At 42.7% G+C, this 12502-nt stretch overlaps 1 protein-coding gene across 1 annotated transcript; it reads right to left on the bottom strand.

The window, feature by feature from the left end:
* Positions 1 to 1088: 1088 nt before the first annotated feature.
* Positions 1089 to 12286, bottom strand: LOC122648344 (DNA damage-repair/toleration protein DRT102-like; the record flags this gene model as incomplete). The annotated part of the gene is made up of 5 exons (XM_043841574.1): positions 1089 to 1474; positions 10543 to 11294; positions 11376 to 11445; positions 12030 to 12085; positions 12193 to 12286. Coding segments are annotated over 5 exons (1188 nt in total), but the record flags the coding sequence as incomplete, so codon positions are not given.
* Between the last annotated feature and the right edge of the window lie 216 nt (positions 12287 to 12502).

Here is a 12502-nt window from a genome sequence, read left to right as displayed (position 1 = left end):
CCCCCAACCCCAAACCCTTCTTCTAATCCTCTAAACCTAACCTTAACATTCCCCACACCCGAACTTCATTCCCCATACCCTAAATCCTGTCCAGACCAATCCACTAATTAAAATCCCATCTTTCTAGATTTGATCTTTCCCTTTCACCATAAGGGAAACTCGATTCTGGTCCCAGCCCTAGGTGATCACTTTAAACCCTAGACTCTCCTTCATTCCACTTTCCCCAAACACATAAACCCAAACCCTAATTTGATATTCATCTTTGTTTACATACTAAACCTCCATAAAACATCTCAGGACCTTCACTAGGAGACTTCCCTTCACCAACTTAACCTAACCCTACCATCAAACCTTATATCCCATCTACCCCTACTCCTAATTTCAGAATTTCATCTATTGTGACCTAGCCAATTCATCCAACCCTAGCAGATCCTGGTTATTGGTTCTAGTTGGTCTCCTAGCCATCTAGAATTACATTAGATGCCCTCTAATTCGTCATTTCTTTAAGAAAAAAATAAAGGTCCCAGCTTACACTTTCAAAGAACGAGCGGCGCTCCTTTCTTATTTCTGCTTCTTATTCCTGCCCACCAACCTTGTTGGCACTCAAACCGCCACTGTCGTTGCCCATCATTCTTTCTTACGATTGTCGGTTCAAACCTCGTTGCCTAGATTGGCAATTCATTCTCTGGCTTTAACTTTCCCTTCTTCTAATGTCAGAATCACTGCAGCCTTCTTCTCCAAATCACAACCAGAATCACCCTTCTTCTCCAAAGTCACAATCACTGCAGCCTTGGCATGATTCCTTGCGGGCAACCGCGTTCTGGGCTTCCCTGCCCAGAGTTTTAACCATCTTTCATGGAAGTAAGACTCTGCAGAGAGGAAGCAGAGGATCACGGCCAACCATGTTCTGGGCTTCCCTACCAGAGTCTTAACCATCTTTCATGGAAGTAAGACTCTGCAAGAGGAAGCAACTACCATTGAGATCTCGCAGCTTGTCATGTCGAAGTGAGGCCATGGCCAAGGTTTCAAACACAAGCTTAAATTTTACTTCCACGAAACCAAATAATTAAATTCATTGGAGTAATTTGCTTAAACACAAGGCAACTTCAATATAAAATTATTATTAACAGCAAGCAACGTTAATAACAAACAGCACCATCATCAGGAAAATACTAAGTTGTCATCACAAATACCCACATAAAACACATTATCACAAACTCAGATTCATAAATAAAAGGGGAAAAAAAAAAAAAAGACGTTACACAGACGCATTTAAGTCCTTCTCAATGGCTGTTTTGGCTGCATCAAGATCCTCGTCCAAGAAAATATCCCAATGTCCATCCCACCTGATGAAAAACTCTGTATCTTCAAAATACTTCACCCTATGAACATCCCCTGCAGGGGTAAACAAGAAATCACCTACCCCCAAATCATATTTCTCCCCCTTACTCAGATTCCAAACCCTCTTACTCCCTTTCTGTTGGACAAGTGTGTGTCCATCAAACCCGGTTCTATCCGGTTCAACCCTGTTCACTTTTGTATTGAACATTTATACATTTTAGTTTAATATTGTCACATGCGATATAAATTTTTTGAGCATTATGTGTCCGTAAGTTATACTTAAAATGGTAGTCACGACTAGGGTTTGGGCTGGGCACCCTTATCATATGGTCGTCGCATTGGGTATGCCTAGACATGTGATGTCAGGGTACGAATGCGAGTGCTCACATGTTTGATGTGTGCATTGGCGAAGAATCTACTTTGTCAATTCCCTCATGTATTACTGCCAGATGTAAGAAGGGATAGACATGTGTCACCGACACCCTGTACCTGAGGGAACCCTGTCACTGCAAAGTGTGATCGCATTCTTTGATTCATCAATGACTGAGACTCAAGCGAGTCAAAGCCGGTGTTCTGGGAATGCGTGAACACTTTGTGAGTGAAGGAGTTATCCAACACGGTCACCACTGCCCGATTGGAAAACACCAAGATAGAGACTGTCTATGCATGGTCGGATCAGAATCTGGATCCAGTACCGTTTTGGAAATGGTTTTGCAAAATTTATTTTACATAAAATGATACATTATTTATAGTTATTTCAAATAAAGTGTTTTATCGAGTTTTGCGGGACCCGATCGGATGCACAGACGCTCTTATATGGACATGTACTATGGATTGGGGTTTGGCAGTACATGTGTACATGCCCTAGATTCCATAATGATGGTGTTGATTAGTGGGGGGGTTGTATATGATAAATTATTATCATATAGGGAGTTATTTGGAATTTGCTAATTTAATTGGCTCTTTATTTAATTAATGGATTTGGTGCTAATTATAATTATCCATTAATAATTAAATAAAGAATCTAATTAATACTTTCCCTATTAGATTCTGCTTCTTCACCTGTAGCACTTTGAGTTTAAACAGAATCGTCAGACGAGAGAGAGAGAGTCGACTCTCACTAGGGCTCTATTAAATCTATCTAGGATTTAATTAAACCCTATTATTATAAATAGGGGACCAAAAATACGCAGAAGAGGAGCTCTCCATGTTTTTGGAGCAGACACTCTCTCTCCTACGTTTTTGGTTTCTCTCTCTCCCTCTTGTGATCTCTCTTCTTCTTCTTGCTTCTCTCACCTGTGTTTGAGAGTTAGGGTTTGTGAAACCCTAGACCTGTGCTGAGGAGCTTGAGGGCATCTGGGATTGGCGTGTAGAACCTTGGTAGCACCATTGGAGGTTCAAATCTGTTTGCTTGGAGCGCTCATTGGAGGAAGAACCACTGTCTATTGGAGGAGCAACACTTGAGGCTCACCAGGTTAGCAGTTCTTTATTAATTCCTTCTGTTCATTGATTATTAATATTTATGGGATGCGAAAGAAACTCAAATCGATTATTTTCTGTTGCGCATTCGAGTATGGGATGGATCCCTCTTGCCATGTGATGGACTAGAGACGAGTTTCTCCGTCCCTATTGTGGTAATTAATTTTATGGAATGCAATAGGGAAGGAGAAACCCTAATAGGGATGCACCAGTGTTCCCATGGGCGACCATGGGAAACCCTAAAATTAAAATGGGGCACCCATGGGACACCATGGGCTAACCCAGGGCGTGCAAAACCCTAAAGATAAATATCTTAGTCTCCCTAGGGAACCATGGTTTGATCCCTGGACCGTTGTTTAGCCAACAGTGTGGTATCAAAGCCACCTTTCCCACCCATGAATATTAGATAATTAATGGTTAATATGATTATCATGAGTGGGATGCAAGTTGGAACATGGGTGGTTAGGATATGGTTGTTGTAACAACCTTCCCATGTGCACATGGGTAGTTACAAGGTTGTTAGTGTAACAACCTACCCATGTGATGATGGATTTGGTTTGTTTTGTTTATTCCAATTATTGAAGCACGTATCCAATTAGGTTGTGATTACTAATTTTTATTTTAAAATTTTTTAATCATGTTCTATATGTGGGGGGGTAGCGCACGCTGCCAAGCCTCTGTGCACGCCCTTCCCCATGAACCTACCCTTGTGCGCATCCCCTTGTGGGCTGCTGCCTGCGGGCAGCAAGCTTGCGGGCTGCGGGCCTGCAGGCTGCTGTCCATGGGCTTTAGCCTATGGGCAGCAGGCCTGCGGCCTACAGCCCAAGGCTGCTGTCCGTGGGCCCTGTGCCTATGGGCTGCGCAGGGAGTGCCTGCAGCCTGCGCAAGTGGGCTGCATGCACCCCCCTTGTTTTCCCGCCAGTTTAACAAAAAAAAAAAAAACAGATTTTTCAAAACAGAATTTTATTATTTTGTTTTGTTTTTGGAGGATGATGATGGGTGAAGAGATTCCCTCTTTACCCACTTACAATTAAAATGCGATTTTAATTTTATGGGCTTGGATACATGATATCACATGCGATGTGGTGGTTCAATAATTGAAGGAATCCATGTTTTAATTTTTGGTTTACTTGCTTTAATGCCCATGCATGAAATTATATTATGATGTGATTATGGGAATGGCATTCTAATAAATGGATGGATTGTTTATGTATGTGATACATGGGGTTATGGGTGGATGTGATGCTTCTCTCTCTTTCTCTCTCTCCCCCTTTCTTTTTTATAAACAAATGTACTCCACCCCATGGGCAACCCAAATGGTGGGTTGGTTTCTCCATGCGGGGTTTCTTTATTATTATGGAAAGGAAAGTGTATAGAATTTTTCTAGGTTTCCATTGTAATTTTAGAGGAGTTAGGACTCCCAGGGCATGTAGATGGTGATCCACATGTGGTGCTCAAAGCTTATGGAGATGCAAGTCACCTACTTTGAAGACGTGATCGGGCGGAGGAGATGATCGAGGCGTGGCATCCATGGCATGATAAATGCACCCAAAGTTATTAGTTTTATTTTTATTGGGAGGGTTCTTTAATTACTTCTGATAAAAATGCCGCCATCCCATAATCACTTTTAATTAATGTTGATTAATTATGTTGTTTAAATCTATCCATGTATGTGAGAGTTAATTAATCCCTCTTTATTCACAATACATGTATGATATGGACTAGTCTTAATCGGTAGACATGTCCATGGCCTCCTATTGAAGATAAATGTAGAAAATGTGTGACATGACCCCGCATAAGCCGACAGGACATTGCCAGGACCTCTGTCACGCATTTATCTATATTTACCTCCATCTAGATACATTAGGGTATGGATAGTGAGAGGGCACTACGACAGTGGGCCATCTTTCATGATTCCATGATTCTAACTAATGCGATAGGTAAGTACATGACTTGGGTGTATGTCAGCCGACAGGATCTAGACATGACACCCAGGTGACCGAAAATATTGGAAGCCCATGAGGCGGACAGCTTAGTCCACACTACCATGGTGTGTATAATGACTCCCGACAAGGTAAGTTATGCATGCAAGGGTGGTAGGTATCCAATTCATCTTTTGGGTTATGAGGGAAACCCAAATCATGAAAGACCATTGATGTGTGTGTGCTCAATTTATTATTTTCAATGGTCATTAATTAGCATGTGGTTATTTACTTGTGCATGTGTAGATTAATATACAATGGCTGCCGTTAATTCCAACCTGTTAACACTAATTAACGAATACAAACTTAATGGTACAAACTATGTCGATTGGTACCGGAGCATTAAGTTGCTTCTGACTGCTGAAGGACTGTACACAGTTCTAGATGAACAAGTTCCTCCTCAACCCGACCCGAACAATTTTGAGGCAAATGAAGAGATGCAAGGGTTCCTCATGAGGGATTCCAAGGCATCACTCTATATCCTAGGATCGTTGAAAAAATCAGTTGTAGACTCAATCAAGGATATACGCACTGCTGGGGGTAAAATGGATAAGCTTGCTGAATTGTTCAACAGGCGGTTGACACACGCACATTCTGATGCGGTGAGTCAAATCCATAACTCCAAGATGTCTCGGGGACTCCAGGTGATGGATCATGTAATGAAAATGATCAATCTGCTTTGAAAACTGGAATCCATGGGGACTGATTTCAGCTGCGATACAAGACTGATGTGATCTTAGCGTCACTCACTTCTGCCTACGCACCTTTTAGGATGTCCTACAAGATGTCCGAGAAGGAGATGGAGCTCACCGAGCTTGCTAATGCACTGGTAGAGGCTGAAGCGTCCTTGAAAAAGGACAAGGCTGAGGTCAATGCAACTGAGGCAAAGCCTTCTTCAAATGGGAAGAAGAAGAAAAAAGGAAGTAAGGGCAAGACCCTGAAAGCCAAGGGTGCGAAGTCTGGCAATAAAGGCAAAGGCAAGTGCTTCTATTGCAAGAAGGAGGGTCACTGGAAAAGAAACTGTCGTGCTTACCTGGAAACTTTGAAAGACAAGAAGCCGGATGAAACAGAGGCTACTAAAGAAGGTACATGTGATGTTCACGTTCTTTATGAGTCTAATTTATCTTTGGAACCGACCAATTCTTGGTTGGTGGATAGTGGATCCAGTGTTCACATTTGCAATGATTTGCAGGGGTTCAAGGAGACAAGGAACCTGGAAAGAAATGAAGTGCGTCTTCAGATAGGCACTGGAACTGAGACCATGGCGTTGGCTGTGGGAACTTTTATTTTAAATTTTAGTTCTGCTAGTTTAGTTTTAAAGGATTGCTATTATGTACCCTCTTTCAAGAGGAAGATAATTTCAGTTTCAAAACTTGTTTTGGATGGATATAGTTTTTCCTTTAATTCTAAATTGATTATTCGTTTTAATAATTCCTTTGTGGCATCCGGATATATGCAAAGTGGTTTGTATTTTCTAGATTGCCCTATTAGAACGAATGTTGTTTCAAATGTTGATTTGAAACGGAAAGCAGCTCCAGTGAACTCAACATATCTGTGGCATCTAAGATTGGGTCACATTAATATGGACCGAATCAGTAGATTGGTGAGGGATGGGTCCTTAGAGAGTCTGAGGGTGGAACCATTCCCCACCTGTGAGTCATGCCTTCAGGGCAAAATGACCAAGAAATCCTTTAGCAATAAAGGTGCTAGAGCCACAGATCTGTTGGAGTTGATACACACTGACGTGTGTGGACCCATAAACATACAAGCAAGATATGGGTATGAGTACTTTATCACGTTCACCGATGATTACTCTAGATATGGTTACATATACTTGATGCGTAGGAAATCGGAAGCCTTTGATAAATTTAAAGAATTCTAAGCCGAGGTCGAAAGACAGCTCGATAAACGCGTCAAGTCCTTACGATCAGATCGTGGAGGGGAGTATCTATCGGATGAGTTTAAAGAACATCTCATATCCCAAGGGATAGTTAGTCAACTAACTAATCCAAGCACACCACAACAAAATGGTGTATCCGAACGAAGCAATTGGACCCTATTGGATATGGTCAGGATGATGCTCACTTATAGTGAGTTGCCTCTTTCTTTCTGGGGGTACGCTTTAGAGACGGCGATATATATCTTGAATAGGGTTCCATCTAAGTCTGTAGCCAAGACACCCTTTGAGTTGTGGAAAGGGCGAAAGCCCAGTATTCAACACCTTAGGGTATGGGGTTGCATAGCACATGTGCGAAAGCAACAGACAGACAAGTTAGAATCCAGGACTTCGAGATGCTATTTCTTAGGCTACCCCAAAGGCACAATAGGCTATTATTTCTATGACCCAGTTGACCAAAAGGTCATTGTAAGTAAACATGTCACATTTTTGGAGGAAGAAATGATGACCCAGAGGTCCGAACCAGTAGTCATAAAAGAGCTATCGGATGGCTCGAAACGTCACTTCCGGTATGAGACCAACTAACATACCCGCTGAAATACCAACACCGAGGAACCTCGACGCAGTGGGAGGACCTTAGACCACCCACCAGGCTAACTCTTCTAACCAAAGAGGAAACAGTGGAAGAGTTCCACATGGTTTCGGTTGAATCGGATGATGATCCGATGACATACTCTGAGGCTCTAAAGGATGTTGATGCCACTAGGTGGCTGGAAGCAATGCACTCTGAAATCAATTCGATGCATTCCAACAAGGTCTGGACTCTAGTCGATCCACCACTTGGCGTCAAGCCGATTGGATGTAAATGGATCTTCAAGAGGAAGAAGGGCGCAGATGGAAAGGTCGAGAGATTCAAAGCGAGACTGGTGGCAAAGGGTTATACCCAAAAAGAGGGTATAGACTATGAGGAAACCTTTTCACAAGTAGCGATGATGAAATCCATCAGGATTTTATTGGCTATCGTAGCACACTTTGATTATGAGATCTGGCAGATGGATATGCAGACTGCATTTCTAAATGGGTTCCTTCAAGAGGAAATCTACATGGAACAACCAGAGGGGTTCTCTTCCTTGGAGGAAGAAAGAAAGGTGTGCAAATTGCAGAGGTCCATTTATGGGCTGAAGCCGGCTTCCAGGAGCTGGAACATCAGGTTTGATCAATCAATCAAATCATTTGGTTTAGATCAAAACATGGATGAACCATGCGTTTACAAGAAGATCAGTGGGAGGGCAGTATGTTTTCTTGTTTTATACGTAGATGACATATTGCTGATTGGTAACGATGTAGGATTCCTTTCATCAGTAAAATAGTGGTTATCCACAACATTTTCGATGAAAGACCTTGGTGAAGCTAGCTATATCCTTGGGATCAAACTCGTAAGAGATCGCCAAAAAAGGATGCTAGGCTTGTCACAGGCTACGTATATAGACAAAGTCCTGGCCAGATTTAGTATGGAGAACTCCAAGAGGGGAAGTGTTCCCTTCAGACATGGAGTCAGTCTTTCCAGATCACGATGTCCTCAGTCTCAGACGGACATTGAAGAGATGAAGAGGATTCCCTATGCCTCAGCAGTAGGAAGTCTAATGTACGCTATATTGCGCACGAGGCCGGACGTCTGCTATGCAGTAGGTATTGTGAGTCATTACGAGTTTAATGAGTAGAGGTGCCATTGTATAGAGGAGTACAAAATAGAAATCTATAGCCGATCCCTATTTTTATGAACACCTTGCATCATGTGATGCGGCTAATAAGGTGTTTGGGTTAGGAAGTTCCTAACATTTCTGGAGTAGTCCCTGATCTTGTCAAGGGCCCTATTCCCCTATTATGTGACAACAGAGGGGCCATTGCACAAGCTAAGGAGCCTAGGGCTCATCAGAGGAACAAGCACGTGCAGCGGAAGTATCACCTCATTAGAGAGATTATCCAGTAGAGTGACGTGAGTATCTCCAAAGTGGACACAACTGAAAATGTGTCTGATGCCATGACAAAGGGTTTGTCACCAGGAGTGTTTTGAGAAACACATGGAGGGCATGGGTTTAAAATGTATGGGGAATTGGCTTTGATGTACAAGTGGGAGATTGTTGGACAAGTGTGTGTCCATCAAACCCGGTTCGATTCGGTTTAACCCGATTCACCTTTGTATTGAACATTTATACATTTTAGTTTAATATTGTCACATGCGATATAAACTTTTTGAGCATTATGTGTCCGTAAGTTATACTTAAAATGGTAGTCACGACTGGGGTTTGGGCTGGGCACCCTTATCATATGGTCGTCGCATTGGGTATGCCTAGACATGTGATGTCAGGGTACGAATGCGAGTGCTCACATGTTTGATGTGTGCATTGGCGAAGAATCTACTTTGTCGATTCCCTCATGTATTACTGCCGGATGTAGGAAGGGATAGACATGTGTCACCGACACCACCATACTGAGGGAACCCACACGCAAAGTGTGATCACATTCTTTGGTTCATCAATGACTGAGACTCAAGCCAGTCAAAGCCGGTGTTCTGGGAATGCGTGAACACTTTATGAGTGAAGGAGTTATCCAACACGGTCACCACTGCCCGATTGGAGAACACCAAGATAGAGACTGCTCAGTGCATGGTCGGATCGAACTGGATCCAGCATCGCTTTTGGAAATGGTTTTGCAAAATTTATTTTACATAAAATGATACATTATGTATAGTTATTTCAAATAAAGTGTTTTATCGAGTTTTGCGGGACCCGATCGGATGCACAGACGCTCTTATATGGACATGTACTATGGATTGGGGTTTGACAGTACATGTGTACATGCCCTAGATTCCATAATGATGGTGTTGATTAGTGGGGGGGTTGTATATGATAAATTATTATCATATAGGGAGTTATTTGGAATTTGCTAATTTAATTGGCTCTTTATTTAATTAATGGATTTGGTGTTAATTATAATTATCCATTAATAATTAAATAAAGAATCTAATTAATACTTTCCCTATTAGATTCTCGCTTCTTCACTGTAGCACTTTGAGTTTAAACAGAACGCGATCGAGAGAGAGAGAGTCGACTCTCACTAGGGCTCTATTAAATCTATCTAGGATTTAATTAAACCCTATTATTATAAATAGGGGACCAAAAATACGCAGAAGAGGAGCTCTCCATGTTTTTGGAGCAGACACTCTCTCTCCTACGTTTTTGGTTTCTCTCTCTCCCTCTTGTGATCTCTCTTCTTCTTCTTGCTTCTCTCACCTGTGTTTGAGAGTTAGGGTTTGTGAAACCCTAGATCTGTGCTGAGGAGTTTGAGGGCATCTGGGATTGGCGTGTAGAACCTTGGTAGCACCATTAGAGGTTCAAATCTGTTTGCTTGGAGCGCTCATTGGAGGAAGAACCACTGTCTATTGGAGGAGCAACACTTGAGGCTCACCAGGTTAGCAGTTCTTTATTAATTCCTTCTGTTCATTGATTATTAATATTTATGGGATGCGAAAGAAACTCGAATCGATTATTTTCCGCTGCGCATTCGAGTATGGGATGGATCCCTCTTGTCATGTGATGGACTAGAGACGAGTTTCTCCGTCTCTATTGTGGTAATTAATTTTATGGAATGCAATAGGGAAGGAGAAACCCTAATAGGGATGCACCAGTGTTCCCATGGGCGACCATGGGAAACCCTAAAATTAAAATGGGGCACCCATGGGACACCATGGGCTAACCCAGGGCGTGCAAAACCCTAAAGATAAATATCTTGGTCTCCTTAAGGAACCATGGTTGGATCCCTGAACCGTTGTTTAGCCAACACTTTCATCACAACCAAATCATGCCCAAACTTATGATGATGCGCTGGTTCAACAATCCCAGCCTTAAACCTCACAATAGCCGATGTTGGGCTCTCTCTGACAATCTTCATCGACCCACCAGGCATGATTTCCACAGGGCTAAACTCCCTGTTCTTAGCCAAACAACAAATCGCACATGTATCCTGCTTCTCCGGCTCCTCAGTTCCGATCTTTGACATCTCGGAGATCGATTCGTCGAGGAAGGTTTCTATTTCCTGGGGCGACGGGTTGTTGCCTGATGCAGGGCAAGGGGATTTGAAGGGGGTTTCAAGCCAAAAGTTGAGGATTTCTATGCCAGTCTCAGGGGTGGTGTTCATGCCATAGACAGCAAGAACGTTGCATTTGCTGATGGATCTAGCATTGCTAGCTTCGCCGGCTGTTACACATGTGGCGGCATAAATGCCGGGATATTTGTTGGCGAAGATGGAGACACCGACGCCGGTGCCACAAGCGACGAGGCCACGGGTTTCGATGGTAGCAGGCCATCGAGTTTGCGGCGCTGCGACGCGACGGCCGATTTCTTCACCGATGGAGTAGTATTTTCCGGTGCCGATGTCTTCAACTTCGATGTCGAGCGAACGGAGGTGAGCGACGAGGGCGTCTTTGAGGTTGCAGCCGAAGGCATCATCACCGGCGACAATCTTAAGAGGACGGCGGGTGCTATCTTGCGCCATGTGTGATGATGATGGTGGTGGGTGATGTTGCAGAGAGGATACTAGAAAGTAGATACTGGGAAGTCAACGACTGGCGAGAGACTGGAGATGGACTGTCACGGAAATAGGCGCGGAAGAAGTACTGAAAGACGCTTGGGTTTTGGAAGGAATTACGGAACTGCCACTGTCTATAGAATATTCCATTGGGCCGGTCTTTAATAATACAATACAAACTGTTTAATGCAAAAATACCGCATAATTTCTTGGGACCACATTAGGGTCAAGAAGCTTCCGGTTCGTGCGTGGTGCGGGAGCCAGTATGATAATTAAAATATATATATATATATATATATATATATATCATATGTTTTTTTTGTTTGGGTTTTTTATAATTATCACCCCCAAAATCTTTATTATCTACTATTATCTCCCCGAAAACTTTCAAACAACCGGTGCCCCTTTGATGCCTACTAACCACTAATTGACTTTCACCGTTACATTTCTGTAACGGTGGGACTTAATCGTGACAATATGCTGTTGTCACGAATTTTTTAAGACCAAAATGTCCTTTTAGGGTGGTAATTGTTAAAAAAAATAAAAAAACCCATCACCGTCCTTCTCCTCCTCCTCCTTCCTCCTCCGCAAACCCAAATGTGGCTGCCATCAAGCCAAAATCAAAAACCTTGGATGGAATGAAACCACGCCGCAAGGAGGAACTGAAAAGAATTCTAGAGAATAAAACCTAACATGAGTACCACTAACATAATTATTACTCCCACCAACAACACCAGCACTACCTGCAACACAGATGATCGACCTGCAAAGCCAGCAATGGGAGCAAAGCTACCGGCGACTGATCAAGAACAAAGGGAAGAACAAATCGAACAAAGGGGATGGGAGATTTAATTACAAACCATTACATGAAGAATAAATGAAAAGAATAATAAATAAAAATAAAACCAGATACAAGTTCTCCAACGTAATCTACAGCAGCACCAACGTTGATTTTTCTGACTGTGCTAGGCGTGATCGAAGATGAAGCATCTGCAGAATCCTTCACCAAAAATCACAATCGAGCGTGATGAACCAAGACTAGGATTCGGTTATAGACGATGGGAGCTGGGATTTCGGTTGGGGAAAAGAAGAAAAGAAATAGAAGAGGAATAAGGAAATAGGTTATTCCGAAGAAGAAGTTTACAAATGGGGTAGGAACGGTGGTTTCGGATGGGTTTTGGAAGATGGTTTTTGAAGAGGAAGTGGGTTGTGGTGA

This window comes from Telopea speciosissima, unplaced genomic scaffold (genome assembly GCF_018873765.1).
Source record: "Telopea speciosissima isolate NSW1024214 ecotype Mountain lineage unplaced genomic scaffold, Tspe_v1 Tspe_v1.0838, whole genome shotgun sequence".
NCBI classification, from domain to species: domain Eukaryota; kingdom Viridiplantae; phylum Streptophyta; class Magnoliopsida; order Proteales; family Proteaceae; genus Telopea; species Telopea speciosissima.
The sequence above is the reverse complement of the archived record's forward strand: the minus strand, read 5'-3'. Positions and strand labels throughout refer to the sequence as shown.